The sequence below is a fragment of the Hippocampus bargibanti genome, linkage group LG10 (assembly GCF_051943395.1).
Source record: "Hippocampus bargibanti isolate YZ-2025 linkage group LG10, ASM5194339v1, whole genome shotgun sequence".
Lineage (NCBI taxonomy): Eukaryota > Metazoa > Chordata > Actinopteri > Syngnathiformes > Syngnathidae > Hippocampus > Hippocampus bargibanti.
Window position 1 is genome coordinate 20,082,297 of NC_142743.1, and position 18,392 is coordinate 20,100,688.

Here is an 18,392-nt window from a genome sequence, read left to right on the forward strand (position 1 = left end):
AAACTCAATACATGTATTCTGTGGGTCCTGGAATTTGAGTGACAATGACAAAAACCCTAGCACTGGAGTGGACACATTTTGTGAATGAGTTAATTTGATCTTTGCTTTATAATATCCAGTCTGTTTAACTCGAACCCCACTTGGCTCCCAAATCCGTTTTTGATTAACTCACTGGTCTGCAGACAAAACCGATGCGGTCTCGGGTGAAGCGCTAATGCAACAGTGCGAAACCACCAAACACGACCACATCATGCATGCATGGCCTTTCACTTGTCTCGTGATGTCGGTCCCCACGGTGAAATTATACTTTATCGGGCGTTTTCACATGTTTGTCAAGGTTTGTCCTAAAATGCCATTCCACTTGCTGCTTTATTAAATATTACGTTTGTCAAACATTGGTCTTGACATCAAGTGAGTTATCAAGCTTTCTACTATACACAATTCACACTTCGTTTCATTGAAACTTATCTAAAAGATAAAAGACATAATTTAATTTCAAGTCATATACTCTACTAACCTACATCAAATCAAAATCTGCTTTTGAGTAAAGGCGTGCATTCATGCTGAAATCAGATGCTCACTTACAGCCTCTCGGTGTTGCGGGGTATATTCCTGGGCACACCGCGTAGCCCTTGGCCGTGACAGTCCACTGTGGTCCCGGTGCAGGAGCACTGTGTCGGGCACGGTTGTCCGGCTGCGCCACGTCCGGACAGAGCGAGGGCCAGGCTGGCCACCAGCATCCCCAGCGCGCAACGCGGAACTCGGCCGAGACCGGCGGGGTTCGGGGTTCCCAGCATTGCGGCAAGTGCAAAGCGACGTGCAAAAAACAAGCGAGAGAATGACAAAGATCCTGGAAAGTGTTGGGTAAACTCAGCGGGATAGCGTCCTCCTCGTCGTCTGTAAAATTTCACGTCCTAAATTTACATCGGGCTCTCCTTAATGGGGGTGCGACGGATTAAGAACGGGGACCGGGGTCCCCCTGAAGGGAGCTCGGAGAGGCGTAGAATCGACTCTGTCTGCACTACAGCGGCACAAACTTCCACATGTCAGCGGACAAATTCTCGCCCCCCCACCCCCGGTCCCTCAATCTTTCTTGTCCTGGTCCACAGAAGCTTCTCACACACTTCAAGTGAACCCCTGCACACGCAACGCAACACACCCCGTCACACGCACATACTCCAGGTGAGGCTTCCTCGTGGTAATTAATTCACAACAACGTCCAGCGAAGAACATCAGAGGCGTTTCGTCGACTTCCAAAAAAACGGTTTAGGAGAGGTGATGTTGGACGTACTGCTTCGGTGGGTCAACGGTATCGGTCGAGGTGTCTGTGACGTGAAGGAGGACACAAGCAAGAAAGCTGAGCGCAACACTCCAATCCAAACGAGTGAGGCTGGTGCGTCAAAGCGCTGCAGCCAACACGGCTGGGTCGAGAGGCATTGGAAGAAAGAGAGAGAGAGAGAGAGAGAGAGAGAGAGAGAGAGAGAGAGAGAGAGAGAGAGAGAGAGAGAGAGAGAGAGAGAGAGAGAGAGAGAGAGAGAGAGAGAGAGAGAGAGAGAGAGAGAGAGAGAGAGAGAGAGAGAGAGAGAGAGAGAGAGAGACAGTCAGAATGATTAAAAAAGAAAATAGAGAAAGAGAAAGAAAAAAGGAAAGAGAGACAGCGAGAAAGAGAAAAAGACAAATAAAATAAAAGAGAGAACAAGAAAGACAGAGAAAGACTACGAGAGAAAGAAAAAGAGAGAGAGGGAGAGAGCGAGAGAGAAGGCAGAAAGAGAGAGATAAAAGGGAGAATGATTAAAAAGAAAGAAAGAGAGAAAGTGAGAAAGCAACTTGCGAACAAATTCACCTTATGAAAGATCGCTCGGAACGTATCTTGTTCGTAAGTTGGGGCATGTCTATATTTTTTTTTTCTTACGTCTTTGAAAAATGGACAAAAGCTTAAAAAAGAGGGAGTAAAAGTACAAAGTAAATATTAAAAATACTCAAATAAAAGAGACCTGTAGAATGTCCATTAGTGACACAAAATAGTATTTATACTACATGTATTGCCTCTAAGGAGACACAGGAGACATGCGATGAGAAAAGGAGACTATACCCGCCTCGAAAGGGAGACACATTCAAAGGGAGAGACAGAAAGACAACACGTAAAAACGCGTCTCACCTGTTGCCTTCTTGAGCCGTCTCCTCCAAGGCGACAAAATGGGGCGCACTTGGAGTTCAGTTGCCGCACTTCCAAGTAGCCTAATAATCGTGGCCAGTATCTAAGACGCCAGGAGGCCATGTTGCTTTTTTAGCATGCCGGTTGTATCGATGTCTCGTTTGGAGAACACATTAAGAGGACTGTGTGAGGATTTACACTTGGCTTTTAACGTCGCACACCAGAACAAGACTTGCATTCACGTTTGGCCTATTTTCAGCAATCGTGCCTCGTCAATAAAATGATGATCTACTTATAGATACGGCTGCATGACTATATTGGAAATGGTGGTGCCTTCTAAGAAAATTGGAACTACACCGCTGTGGATATTATGTTGCAAAAGTTATGACTTGATTTGTTATTAGATATTTTCACCAGATATTGTTTTTCCCATTGTCACGTACACTATTAGCCCCCCCCCCCACACACAGACACACACACACATTTCAAGGTGTTTAACTCATACACTGCCATTCACAAATTTATTCGGGAATTGAAAATACGACGTGAAGCGCCATTCCCAAATTAGTTCGGGTTTTGAACGGGTGGCGCGAATGGCTGCCGCTGCTCACCCGCACAAAAAAAAATCCAGTGACTGTAAAGTGTCCTTGAGACGTTTGAAAGCCACTTAGAAATTATTATTATTATTATTATATTGTTATTTCTTGTTTGGGTGCCGATAAGGCGCTGGCCATGGCCTCTGGCAATGTTTGTTTTCTTCTCCACAAGGGGGCAGTATTTCTCTTTATTCCATGTTTGCGTTTTGTTCCAGATTCAAGTGTTATTAAAGCGCTATATAAACCGATATGTATGTATTGTATTTTGGACAGCCATCCTCTCATTTCAAGCGCATATAACTGCAGACTCGTTTAATTTGGGAATTAACTCATTTACAGTAAAGTCTCATTATATCTATATTCCGATATTCTCGGGAGTCGGAAAAAATATCTATATAACCGGACTATCGATATATCCGATCCTGCAGGCATGTAATTTTCTCCTTGAGTTCATAGAAATAGTATCGTAATAAGCAGTACTATTGATATAACCGATATCGATATAACGAGACTTTACTGTATTTCTGATGAAAGAAGTGAATGTAAGGTTTCTTATGCTGCACTGAAGGTTTATGTAGTCATAAAGCTGATTATTTTATGGGTCCTGGAATTTCAGGAACAATGACTAATACCCTGGCATTGGAGTGGACACATTTTTGCACGTCTGGCAGTGAATGGGTTAACTTTGACAGCTATTGAAAGTGTGTGACTGTAGGGTCACTGGTGGTAAAAATGTATCCAGGAAGTGAGGGAAGAGTAAAAGAACAAAGACATGTTAGTGCTTTGGGGGACAGGACTTGTTTGGACATACCTGACATGACCACTCCTAACCTTTAACACACAGATACATACACACACACACACACACACAGTTTGAATCTGAAAAATGATCATCCTCAAGTCATCTCACAAAATGCACATAGTGAACATGTAGCATAATGTCTGTCAGTCCAACACGAAATTCCCCTAAAATATCACACCAATGCTCCAGTGATAGCCATTTATAACAAATCTATGCATCCAACTTTGTTGGAAAAGTTTATGCTCTAGCTTGACCTTGGCCCAGACCACAAAGCAGAATCCAAAGGCGTGAACTGGATGAACTGGAACAGGCAAAACAGTTGCCAGAAGTAGAATGCTAACACATTATTCCATGACTATGCGTTGTGTATCCACAATCATTTAGCAACGACACTGCTATGCAGAAAAATTGAGAAAAGGGAGGGTGACTGGATCTTGCAGGATGTATCATAATGGCCTTTGTGATCCACTGACCTTTAGCAGCTGCCGGTGTGTCAGGAATGGATTAGAGGCATGCATCAAGGCACTGGAGAGCTAATCAGTGGGATAACAGCTGGTCTGTAATTGGTCAATCAAGAACCTCCTCCTGTGGATGGAATAGTTTTAATCACACCGGTGCGCAACTTTTTACCCTTTTTCTTTTTAACTTCAGACAGACAAACAAAAAAAATAGATACATTGATATGCTGTGCTGATTCATATTATTCCCCTTTTTTTTCAAGCACATGAGATTTTCAAAAGGTGATTGTCATGATCTGGCTGGCGACCAACGGGTGGCACTGTCTGCCCCGCTTGCACCTGCAGGTGTTGGTTGTTCCAATCAGGGGCAGTGAAAAGGACTCCCGGCAGGACCATTTGTGGTCGGGTCATTGTATGTGTTTGCTTCGCCCTGTCACATTTTGTTTCTTCTGACATTATTTAATACAATTTGTCAATTTATACTCTGCTGCTCCCTCCTGCCTGCTTTTTTGGGATCCACCACCATGACCACCTTGTAAACTGTGACAGTGATAGAGTACCGTAACATATCTAGTATTATTTTAAAATTCTATATGAATTGTTGGGTAAATTCAGAATTAGATGGAATTTCTTTTCTGAAAGAGCATTTCCAATGTATGTGAAACAAGGGCGTGGAAAATCCTACTGGATCCTAAGCACCCTGCTTAGGGTGCCCCTTTTCCAGATACACACACAGTTACATGTGGGTCATTACATGAATTAATTAACCACATTTACATTTGTGGGTGTGTATGTGTGAGTGAGAGAGCGAGAGAGTTTGTTTTGCCTGATTATCACATCATTAAAAACCAATGATGTTTGTGTTTGAACTGCCACTGTCAACACATTGGTTACACAGCTGTATTAACACACACACATTCCTGTTTCAATTGTTTTGTGAGGTCCGGATAACTCCAGATAAGGAGTGAGGACCTCCGTTGCCGATAAGTTTAGAAAAGAGCTAGTGTTACATCTGAACACTGAAACAAATAGCAGGAGTGAGATTTCTGAATGGGTACATTCAAAGTCCTCACCCCTGTCGTGATTTTGGGTATAATATTGTTTCACTTTTTGTGGTATGAACTTTTCCCTCTCATTTAACACGCACACACACACAAAAACACACACAGTGAGTAAAACGTGTGTGTATCCAAGTGAAATGAAAATAGACATCAAAAAATCATTTTGGGGTGAATATAGACCCTTTAGAAGCCTTTAGAATGAAAAACTTGTGAGGACCAGCCAAAAGGTCCTCACTTGTCAAAAATGTCCTCACTATGTATGATATAAAATGTTAGTGGTCCTCACAATACTAGTCATATAAACACACACACACACGCCACACACACACATTTTACACACAAAATATGCAGTTATTGTCAGGGCAAAAAAAACACAAACAACAACATGGGAAAGAAAACAAAAACTGCTGTCTTCTGTTCCCTACTGGCAATTTCATGAGGACGTGAAGCATCCAAAAGAAACGCTGAATCTGGACATGGTTTGTGTGAGCAATTGACATGTGTTGCGATGGACCCGACTGTCATCACACACATGCATGTGAACATACCCTTTTCAAAGGCACACATCCATTCCCAGCGGCCCTGATGAGGGTGAATGGGATCTGCATGAAGGCACTGTTATGTCGGAAATGCTCCCTTGCATGCATCCCTTGTCACATGGTTTCACATGTCAGTTGAGTCTGTGTTTGGATAATAATTCAGCACTGCACATCACATGAAAGACAATGTCCCGATACCAAACTACAAGAAAGATTCTTAACTATTCATTTTTAAAAATAAGACTGTCCGTATATAACAATTGGGTTCGGGCAGCAGGTGTTGGTCGTTCCAATCAGTGGCAGTCAAAAGGACTCCCGGCACAACCATTCGGCGTCGGGTCATTTCATTGTGCAGGGCATTGTGTATGCTTTGTATGCTGTGCATGTGTTTTCTGCACCCTGTCAAGTTTGTTTCATCTTGGCAGACTTTTATTGTTGGTTTTCTTTGATACTTTGTATTTTTCTGTTCAGAGGATTTAGATGGTTTTGATTTTGTTCCTGTTCACTTTATTTTTATGCAATTTCTCAAATACAACCTGCTGCTCCCTCCTGCCTGCTTTTTGGCATCCACAACCGCCATCACCACCTTGCAAACCGTGACATATTGTGTTTCAACTTGTGAAACATGGGGCAAGCAACTTTATGGCCGGGCATGCAACTTTTCAGAGTTGTCTGCCCTGGTTTCCGCTAACTTTTTATGTTTCAGACACTACTTACGGTGAATGTCTCTAATTTACCCTATTTTCCAAGGGAACCTTTGCATCATTGCTTGAAGTCAAAGGCCTATATTGGAGGCTTAGCTTCTCGACTATTAGTAGAAAGCTTGAGAATCAGACATGATGCCATATAACTCCTCAACAGACCTAATTCTCTCACACTATTATCATCTTTCATTGTTTTCACTTTACTGCTCTTTCTCTGGACTAAAAACCAAGTGACCCAGTCAGAACCCTTTTAAAATAGCCCGTAAGTACAAAAACAAACACACGTGTGAAACTAATTGTGCGCTGCCTCGTGTTGGCTTGTTGAGATTCAACACCGAGACAAGAGATTAAACATCTGTCTGAATCCAAACCCGAGTTGAGATTAGCAAGGGGAAAAGAATAGATCCTCATATATCCCTTCTGCCGACAGAATTGGAGAAGCGGTTGTAGCCAAGGTGCAAATAAACTCGGGCAGACTAGACTACTAATGACATGCGTCTTCGTCTACCTTTCATCAAGCCACGAAATATAAGTTTATAATCATAACATGATGGTGATGATGATAGTAGGGGGAACAGGAAGTTGGGTAAATCCCTACTCCAGCCAATTTGTTGAATTCTTCCGATATCTGCTACGTCGGTTTAAAAATTAACTACGGTTCACCATCATTGTTTTATAGCAACCGCAGTGCCGTGAATGGAAGAAATACAATTATTCCCCAGTGATGTGGTCTATTTTTCCATCTTTGATGCACACCTTGGAGAGTAGCGATGAGCAGAAGTGAATGAATGAGTTATAGCTCTTGTAAACTGCGGTGAAGATACGGGTCTTAACTTCTGACATGCGAAATAAATCACAAATCTCCTACAGATGAGTCTTCATACGAGACGACTCTTTTCTGTCAGATGATGTGAAGGATGAAGTGCGGAGTCCCGCGTCCTGCGAGAGTGTGAGTAGTTCACGAGTAAATCATTCAAGACATTTGAAGCGCACTGCAAGGGCCCAACAAACAGCGGGGTGGTTCGAGTACAGGAGATTGTTGGGAAGACAAAAAGCAAAGTGAAGCAAAAAGATGAAGTTTGAGAATAGGGGCAAGAAATGTGGAGAGGTAGTGACGGGAGGCGGCGAGGGGAAAACGGAGCAGGCGAGGGAGTGAGAAAGAGCAGTGTGGGAAAAATCAATAAGCTCTAGGGAGCCACTAAAACAAGACAATGTGTCCCGTTTGACCCTTCGCTCCTCCTTGGAACTAAAGTGTGTGTTTGTCCTTATGAACACATTTGTAAATAACATATTTGCACATTGATTTTGAATCTAAGGTGGCTCAATATTCCATCCTGACTTAAATTGCACACAAAAGCGAGACAAAACATTTGGACAAATACCTAACCAGATAATCAATCAATATCTAATCTTTAAAAAAAAAAAAACATTTGCAAAGACAATTCTATTCAAGAATTCACTGCAAAAATCCAAACAAGGGCGCGGAAAATCCTACTTGACCCTCCGCACCCTGCCCACCACCTTTTCCAGCTACTCTCCTCAGGTAGGCGCTACTGATCCATGCGCACCAAATCCAGCAGACATTTAAACAGCTTCTTCCCCCAAGCCATTAACTCTCCAAACAGTAACCCAAATAGAACTGTATAGTGCCTCCATTTTTCGATGATACTAGTGCAGCGTGTTCTACCGGAGACAAATTCCTTGTGTGTTCTACATACTTGGCAATAAAGATGATTCTAATTCTGATCTGATTCATCGAAGCAGTTTGGCAAAAACCAGTCATGAGGTTGCCCGATGCTTTTGAGTATGCGCTAAGCTAAAGCATGCGCTAAGCTAACGGAGTGCTATAGCTTGTTTTTCCTTTCTACGTTAAAGCAAGGTTTCTTTTACAGCTTACAAGACCAGAATTTAAACCAACAATAGGCTGGCCATCAAGTACCTTTTACAGGTGTTTTCATGTTAAATGAAATATTTATAAAAACATAAATGGGTTATATAGATCAATAAGAATATTTATAATAATTCATCGAATTGGGAAAGTGGTTGATTGGTGAGTGGTTTATATCCAGGCCTCTGTGTGAAATTTGCATGTTCTCCCCATGGCTATGTGGGTTTTCCCGAGGTATTTCAAATTCTTGCCACATTCCAAAAATATGCATCAGTGGTTGATTGAACATTGAATTATCATAGATGTGTATAATTGCGAGTGTGGGTGTTTTTTTTTAATTTATGTTTGCTTGTTGTTAAACATCCTCCACCATGTACTATGCAACCGCAGCGTATTCACAGTAGTTCGCCTTTTCCACATTTTGTTATGTTACAGCTGAATTTTTATTATTTTTCATCAAAATTGTTCACACAAGAAGCTGAAATAGAAATGTGGGAAAAAAGTGACGTTTGCCAATTTGCTAATCATTATTAAAGACGTGCATGCGAATATCAACGACACGATCAAAATGGCTCTAATTTTACTTATTTTGAGTTTTAATCGCAGGCCATGTTGTCTTCTAAGAACACATGCTATACAATAATCAGGTGTCCAAATACGTTTGTTGCCCTTGTCTATGTGACCTTGCTCACGCGCAATTCCAAAATATGAAAGTCGATGCAGGGGGATGCTGCCAGCAAGCTAATGGGATAAAACGTCATTAGCATCCATCTGCCAACATTATGAGAAAGGACAGCTGGAACAAAGGAACATCTAATGTGTTCATTCCTGCTTACACTTGCTTTCCTTCCATCTTCCTCCTTGTCAGCATCATCACAGAGGTCATGTTCACACACAAGCCAATGGCCGTGGCACTCCTTTTTGTGTAACGTCCACAAAATGAATGCTCTCTTCATTGATGCCATATTTTAGCACGCCTTCCGGCTAGTGACTTTCACACACCCTCCACTTCATGTTCCACTCAGGCCGCCATTGTACACATCCGAGAACTGAATTCTGTTCCTCCATCTGCCCCCGAGCACTTGACGGGGGGGGTCCGAATGAGAGAAAGTCACCAGTCACCTCCTTATCTCCCCTCTTGGAGTCATCCAATCACTCTTGTTATCAAATCTGTCCTCTTTGGTGTGATATCTGAGCCATCACTGTGATGTCAAGTCTGAGGGTTAATTGAGGTGAGAACAGCAGGAGGACAATTATGACATAGGAGGGGGGGGGGTAATGCAAACACATCATTTGCATTACAAACAAAGAAACAAAGAAACAGAAACATAGAATGTAGCTGACGCTAGGACAAAGACTGATAATATAGATACACATATACAAACATATACATACGTGTACTGTATATACATATACACACACACATCCAGCATCGAGGTCCTCTGTTTAACAGGGATAATAATTGGAACCAACAAATGTGGGGAAAAAAAGTTATTTAAACCATGAGCCTCAGCAGAAGAGGAATGATTGAACTTGTAAAACAAGAAACACATTGCTACTCTCATTAGTTTAGGGGAAAAACTATACAGCTAACTCACAAAACAGTATTTGATACCGCAGCACCTCTTTATGGATATGTGAACAGGATGTATTTTTCTTGATTAAACCAGACCCATATCTTAAATCATAAAAATTCTCCAGCCTTCATTGTTCAACATCAGGTAGTAGTTTACCCCACGCCCCCTTCATAAAAACTGATTTCTGGATTAAAAAAAAATAATAATAATAATTTGTTGCTGGATAAAAGTAGAACGGCCACAAAAGCAGTCTAATGCACTAATATATCAAACAATTTATCGCGGCGAGTGCAGTTGACATTTTGGGTTGTGTTGTAGTCATTATGGGGTTGCTACACCACTATTTTCAATCAAATTGGGTGCAAAAAAACCTTTGAGATGCTAGATATGATGTGTGTGTGTGTGTGTGTGGTTGCAGTATACTCTACTGTAGATGCTGATTGAAGCAGAAGTTCCATGGTGAGAAGCTATGCATCAAAGCCTGACATTCACCTTTCTGGATTTTTGAGTGTGCCACCATTGCACACTGCTTGCACAACAGGAAATGGTCAGACAGTGTTCGGGCTTTGTTTTTTTCTTGTTTGGGCACAGATAAAGCGCTGGTCAGACCTCTAGCAATATTTTCCACAAGGGGGCGGCATTTGTTTTTTGTCCATGTTAGCGCTTTGTTCCAACTTCAGCTGTTGTTAAAGCACTATATCACTCAATATGTATGTATTGCGTTGTGTTTTGGACAACTACCCTCATTTCAAGCTCATATAACTCCAGACCCATATAATTTAGGAATAAATTCTTTTTTACTGATGAAAGAAGAGAGACTATGGTATTTTACGCTATATTGAACGTTTAGGTAGTCCTAAAAGTCAATATTCTGTGGGTCCTGGAATTGAAGTGACAATGACAAAAACCCTGGCAGTGCATGAGTTAAAATTTTAATGTACTACTACTACTACTACTATGAATAATAATAATGATAAAAAAATATACATGTAATAATAATAATAATAATACATTTTTGCACATCTGGCAGTGAATGAGTAAAATGAATGTAAAATTCTATTGCTTCAGTTCAAGACACAGGTGCAGATTTCAACATGCAAAACCAAATAATTAACCCTTTCACGCATTAACAATGATAACCTGTAACCTGGCAGCATGATAATTAGTCCACCATAGTAACTGCTGTCCCTGAAAGGATTAAAGTCGATTTTAGTTATGGCCGAACGCCTCACTAAACAAACGGAGGCCTCACCTCGATTCAATGTTGCATCCCAATCATGGTAGTGCCTCTGAACAACTAAATAATGGCCACAAGGGAATATGGCAGCTCATCCGATACCAAGATAGTTAATTAAACATCATTAGTACTGTAGCACATAAACTGCCTGCTCAGCAGAAATTTCATTGTTGCAGTTGAAGGCAGCTTTTAAAGAGGAATTGCGATCAGGAAAGTTTTCACTGCAGGTTACTTTCGCAATGTTCTATTATTTATAGGCTTATTATAGAGTACAATGAATTCTTATTTACAATGCAGTCCATACATATTGGTTTATATAGCATCTTAACTGAGGCGCAAACATGGAAAAGCGGGAAATGCTGCCCCCTTGTGGAACTGAAAAAATATTGCCAGAGACCATGGCCAGCGCTTTATTGGCACCCAAACACGAAATAAAAACAAACTAATTTTACTCCAATCCACTAATTCGATATCCACCATTTTCCTCGGCCTAAACACCCTTTCTGTGACACTTCGTGTACGTTTATGCCAATTACACGCGCGTGCACACACACACACACACACACACACACACACACACACACACACACACACACACACACACACACACACACACACACACACACACACACACACACACACACACACACACACACACACACACACACTTTTATGTATCTGCGTGAACAACTACTGTGTGACCTTGTCCTTCATTTTTTTTCCCCCAAACCAACTCACCACATTTCCCAAAACAATAGATTCGAGCTTCCAGTAAGGAAATCCCCTTCGATTTGGCCAACACAGCTCGCTCCGTCTCTCTTCATATCCAGGCGTCCCCAGTTCTAGCGCTGACAGGATCCATACGTCTCAACTAGTCACTTTTCTCATCCGTCCACCGTCATGTCTGGCTGTGCAGCTTTTATGGTAAAGCATTGCAAAGATGGACTTGGCTCAGCGTGAGGTGGTCGATGGAAAATGAAGTTCCTGCTGCGAGTGTATAATGTGACCTCTGTGAAACATGATGAGGGCACGCACAGTTTTCTAAAATGAAAGGAAGGCCAATATTTTTGAGTCTCTGTGTGGCTACTTACTGCAGGATGAGAGAGGAGGAACTGTGAGTGTTTTGCTTGAGACCATCCTTGGGATAAAAGAAAGTCTGAAAGCAAAATAACGGAGATAAAAATGAAGGAGGATAAACATGAGGAGTCGGATAAGTGAGAAGATTAAACGGAAAGTAAAGGGTGCCACCTCACCTTTCTTCTTACGGTGGCAGGAAAAGCAGAGGTGTTGCCATGACAACGCAAACAAACATTAAAATGAGGTTTACTAGCAAGAACTGAGAGTCTGAGCTATCATTGTGAGGATGATAAGTGTGCAAATGGATGGATCCTTACTGTTTGAGGACATTCAAGTCTCCTCGGTGGACGTGAAACTAATCGTCCAAACCTCTTCAGATTGATGTGTCTTCAACTACTGTTTGAGGAGTCTCATTAAATTACATGCTAGAGAATCATTTTTATTGGCCAAGTATGTAGAACAAAACAAGGAATTTGTCTCCGCTGCACTAGGATCATGATTAAAAAATTGCAAAGTCTATCTACTGATAGAAATGTTCGACTCATTGGACTGCATTTCTTATATAGACATTCAATCAACAAACACCCCCTCATCACAGATGGATGAATGAACTAAAGCACTAAACATGGCATTTTGTATGCGCCCGCATATGTGTGTGTTGGTTTGGGGGGGGTGTGGGGGGGGATTCCTTGGATGCAATCCTGGTCGTGTGCGATGGAGAACTCGACAAATTTCCAAACAAACAATATGGAAACAATTAAGATGGAAAGGCAGACAAAGAATGAAGTTCACCCTCATGCAGGTTGAACACATCAAAATGAAGCATAACACGGTCCCACAGCAAAGCAGCGCCACGTCATTCAAGGTGAATGGAAAAGACACACAAACATGTGCTACGTCGTCTGTGATAAATGAAAACAGACAAGAGTTTAATGTCCATGACACGATATTCCCAAATCACAGGAAATGATTATTTCCAGATCAGGGCAAGTGCGCAGAGTGATATCAGTCAGACGTTGACGATAGTTATTGGCCTTTGGGTAGGCAGACCTCCACATGTTGCTGCTGAGTCACACAACTGGCAATATATACTGATCTCGACAGCAAAAGATATTTGTAACCTCTGACATCCGTGTTTGTTTCTTAATGGGAAAGCAGTCGAGATGTTTTTCCATTCTTCAGATGTTGGCGCCCAACCGAGCGGTGATGACACACTGAGGATGTTCAAAATCAAATCAGTAGAAACTCGGCAAGCAGGAAGCGTCGTCCCCTCAACGTCTAGCGGCTCTGAGTTTTCTTTCAATCTTTCATGACAGACCAATGTCAGTTTCTTCCCATAGGATGCTGAACTGGCCCGCTTGTAAAAGGCTGAGTAGAACCAGAGGCACAGATAGAACCTACACCAAGTGGTCACATCAGCGATATCCGCAGCAATTTCAAAACTGTTTTTAGATCATTTCCTCCTTGTACTTAAATTACACTCCCTCGTCGACGCTCGCAGGACACTATATAAGGCGTACCTGTATGATGTAATGTAATGAGACAAAATATCAGACTTTACAAACGCAATGCCAGGATGAAACTGCACAGCTTTACAACTGAGTGAATTGCTGTGACAAGCCGTGCATTTCGCACCTAGGCCTTCGGTAGGGCTACATCTGAATCAATCCAACCCTTCTTAACTATTTTATGACTATACAATCTTATATAAATAATCGGTGTGATTTACTACAAGTCCACTAGAGGGTACCGTTAGGCAGGAAATAAGGCCCGCAAGAAGGCCTTAGTTCTCAACATCTGATAGGTTAACAGTTTTAGCGACACTTATGTTATGCTACATGACCCGCAGAACGGATTGTGAAGTTGTCTAGGTAGATTTCTGACCCTGGTAACGAATTTTGGCTGAAATATGATTGGTTAAATGCTTAAATGCAAAAACACACATCTGGAAGGAGCACAACAGGGGAAAAGTAATGAAAGGAAGCTGAAAGACAAGTTGGAATTATGTAATAGGAATTCAAACTACAGTGTAATTAACATCAGTCTGTGTTATTTTTAAGCCAGCAGAGAAGGCCTTGCAGGCCCTGATGGCCCACCACTTGTTAATTGAAAGATGATTACCCTGAAACAAAACAAATATGCATATATGTTTCATTTCGTGTTTACTAAATTCTTGAAATGCAAAAGGACAAAAGTGGATTCATGCTAATATCGGTCCAACTACAGCTCGACTGCGACACACAAAAGCCTGTTGTTGTGTTTGTAGCTCTCTCTCGCTCCTTCTCACTTTCCCTCAGCCCAGACTGTTGCGGACCCAACCAGTCTGCTAGCACTAATAAAGTTTAACAGGCCTCTTTTTCAGTCCCACAGGAACCGTGAGCACACAAGACGACCGGACTGATTTCCATGACGTCAACGGTCCCATGAGCTAATTGCATTGCATCTAATCAGTTCGAGTCTTCTGTTGTAAAAAAGAGAGGCGGCGGGGTGACCGAAAGCGACAAGACAAGTTGCGCCAATCTGTTGTGTTCAAGCACACCACTATCATTAGTGACACGTACCCTTTAATTCCAAGGAAGGCACAACAGGGGAAAGATCTAACGATCGAGCACAAGCATGTACCCCCCCTGCTGATGGCTGGCTGCAACTGCCTTCTATCTAACATGGACCTGTGACAACTATGCTCTGTTGTTTGGGTTCATTTGTTTCTTAATTGCCGACTTTAGCCTAAAAAGATCTCCTTGGGACCACCGGTCAAAAATTCCACAGTTTAATCCCATAAAATAGGTAATACACATATCCACACGCGTTTCCATGACGACAGGCACCATCCAGTCTTGCAAACAATAACGAGGCTTTATTGTTGCTATGTAAAAGATAACGCTGTCTTCTACTATTATTGGCACTGTGTGTACAAATGAAATGCATATGCGAAGAGTGCTCAGTCATATAGTGGATATATCCATCTTTTCATAACATTGCATCACTATTTTCATTTCACTTCATTACATTTTGCGTTTGAGAAAAGAGACAAACACGTTTGCCTTCATTCTTTTCTTTTTTACTTAAAAAGTGGAACAATATGCTGGGATGACCTCACTAGTCATCAGGATCTATTATAAACTTGTGGTTTGGATGGGAAAACACAGGATAAAAAAAAAACCAGAAGTTATTCCTGAACGCAATAGAAGTTCCAAATATACACTGTACAATCACTAGACACTTCATTAGATACACAACTCTTGAATGAGATATAACCTGAGCAGTGTAGGAAAAACCCAGAGAGAGATAAGGTAACCGCCTCTTCCTATTTTATGAAATGAATACTTCTCCGGCAGCACCAATCAAAGCTAACTGTTATTATCTTTGTACAATTTTTCGATGGAGCCTCTCTAATGTGGCCTATGCATGAATACTGACTGCTGTAACTTGATGGGAGCTTTGAATAAAACAGTACAAGATGCTGCATGGAACTCAACTTGATCAAGCGTGGAATAAAAGTGCACGTCCCCATTTTTGCTCATTCCCTTCCGTATGGTTCTTGTAAATCCAATCAGAATCATAAAAAAGGGGGAAAAAAAGCTCCAATCTAAAAGTCATGTTTTTCTTCAACTCAGTTAAAAGAAATTCCAGAAAGGGGGAGGAGGGGAGAGGCCCAGGCCAAAAGGACAGATACACAGATGTAAAACAACCTTGACTTTTCTCCATTTTCATCTGATACATCTGCAGGCGGAACAAAAAGGTATTGAGAACCGCAGACAGGCGCACAAACACACATGCAGAGTGACGGCAAGTGGGTGAACAGGGCTTTGCAAAACACGGAGAAAGGGAACGTGTCTTTGAGCGGAGACAAAGGCAGAATGATCCGGAGCAGATTGGTTCGGATCAAACAGTAGTGTTGAAGTAGGAGGATGGAGTGGCTCAGATGGAGACATCAAACATAACTAATGTGAACTACACATTGCTCTGACATTTCTTCTAACACACACATGCGCACACTTCAGAACTCCACATGCATTCAGATGCCACACCGGCATCGAATCACATGCTCTTACAGACAAAGAGGTCATGTCCCACACTTCTGCGCTTTTTAGATAAAATAAATAAAGCATGGTTGAGAATGAGCAATAAATGATTATTCAGAGATGAAGCAATGAGGAAAAGGAGCAAATACAAAAAAAAAATAATGATGTATATTGTTGCTGTCTGATCACAAATGTGTTTGTCGTTTCAAAAAGAAAACAGTTCAGTGGTAGTGTACAGACACCCCCCTACTTACGAACATTCGAGTTACGGACAACGGTACATAGAATCATTTTTCTAGGAACATACAGTATGTTGTATTCTCTCAAGTTGTACATGTACATATCTTTATAGATCTTTATAGTGCATATATTTTATTAAATGTTTATTTTTTTAGTACAAACCAATACAGGTTACTTATACAAGCCTTAAACACACTTATACAAGCCTTAAACATACATTTCATACAAAATATAACACTGAAGAAACTTGTGAAAGAATTCACTTTACGAACGACTGCTCAGAACGTATCTCATTCGTAAATTGGGGAGCGTCTGTACTTATAAATATAACTGTATAGTGCGTCTTTGCAATTTTGCTATGATGATACTAGTGCAGCGTGTTCTAGCGGAGACAAATTCCTTGTGTGTTCTACATACTTGGCAATAAAGATGATTCTAATTCTGATTTTTTTTTTTAAAGCACATTAAATAACTGATGTTTGTGATGTCTTGAATTAAAAAGACTCATTTGAACTTCTTAAAAATCAAGTCACATTTGTTTTTAACCATTTCAGGGACGGTGGTTACAATAGTGGATAGGTCATCATGTTATGTCCTTGAGAGTTTCGAAAGGTGCTTATAATTAAAATGTATTATTATTATCTGGGTTATAGGGTGCAAGAAGGGATTAACAGACACAGTCTGTTTTGCTTGTCCTTGCCCTTTTTTATTTTTTATTTTTGAGATGCCACCAAAGTAAGATACCAGCAGTGACGTGCGGTGAGGTTCATGGCTGGTGAGGCACTGACGTCATCGATGACGTCACCGCTCGTCTCTACTTAGTATTTGAAGGGTAAATTCAGCGATTTTGAAAAAAATCCTAAAACGGTGAAGTTAAATTGACAAGAACTTTAAAGTACAAATCACTAAATACATCTAACTGTTTAATTTATTTTTTCATTTGATATTTCCATGACAGCTTTCCATGATGATAGGTGAGGCACTGCCTCACCTGCCTCCACTGACTGCACGTCACTGGATACCAGTAATGGAAAGGAGCAAAAACATGACAAAGAATGTGTATGAATGAATGTACAAGGCTGAAAGCCCTGTCCTACAGTGTATGAGATAGAACGAAAACTGAAGATTTAGTTCCTACATGGAGATGTATTCCCTTTTTGTCCCATATAGTGAACATTTATCATTGTTGTTTGTGACTTATTGCAGATGTTTTGTAAGTCAAATACACTCTAAATCAAAAGGAAAGAAGTAACTTTTGGAGTACCAGTGATTCATCACACCACACACCGAACCAGTCATTGTGCTACTGAAAAACTGACTGTGTCAACATCATGATTTTAAGTTTCATTTCAAATTAATAATAATAATCATCATCATCACCATAATAATACATTCCATTTAGTCACGAGTGTGCCAGATAAACCACAAACAGTCATTTGCACTCAATATGAATGAATGAATGAATGAATGAATGAATGAATGAATGAATGAATGAATGAGCATGATTCTGAATTGATCTTACTTGGTGCTTTCTACTATCTTTGCGAGTGCTTTATTTTCTGTATATGATAGTATCATATACATAACTGGGGAGCGTCTGTATCATATTATAATACAGACGCTCCCCAGTTTACGAACATTTTAGTTACAACAAACGGGACATACGAATATTTTTAATTAAGTTGCTTCATTAGCACTGAAGCAACGTGTGACCAACTTCACCTTACAAACAACCGCTCGGAACGTATTTCGTACATAAGGTGGGAGCGTCTGTATTTGTCCATGTTAAGCACTTTGTTATAGCTTCAGCTGTTGTAAAAGCGCTATATAATCAATGTGTATTGTATTGTAGCGCTATATAAATAAACATGTATTGTATTGTAATGAATAAATGAATGAAACTTTGACCTCATGGTGGATGCCGTCGTGAAAAATCCTGAGTGGGATGGCTACTCAGCTGTATGTTTTTTTTATCCTTTCCCATCTCAAAAATACAAATACAGGTAACATCCGACTTACGACCGAGTTCCGTT

At 41.0% G+C, this 18,392-nt stretch overlaps 1 protein-coding gene across 7 annotated transcripts in view; it reads right to left on the reverse strand.

Moving 5' to 3' along the window:
- Positions 1-1,425, reverse strand: part of slit2 (slit homolog 2 (Drosophila)) — a 99,546-nt gene extending 98,121 nt beyond the window's left edge. For 2 of the 7 annotated variants that reach the window (XM_089005567.1, XM_089005562.1), the window contains exon 1: positions 586-1,420. In XM_089005567.1, the coding sequence (XP_088861693.1) occupies positions 586-797 (212 nt within the window). In that variant the 5' untranslated portion in view covers positions 798-1,420. Of the gene's footprint in view, positions 1-585 lie in introns of all 7 variants that reach the window. The other 5 variants (XM_089005563.1, XM_089005564.1, XM_089005566.1 and 2 more) reach the window with 3 other exon arrangements.
- Between the last annotated feature and the right edge of the window lie 16,967 nt (positions 1,426-18,392).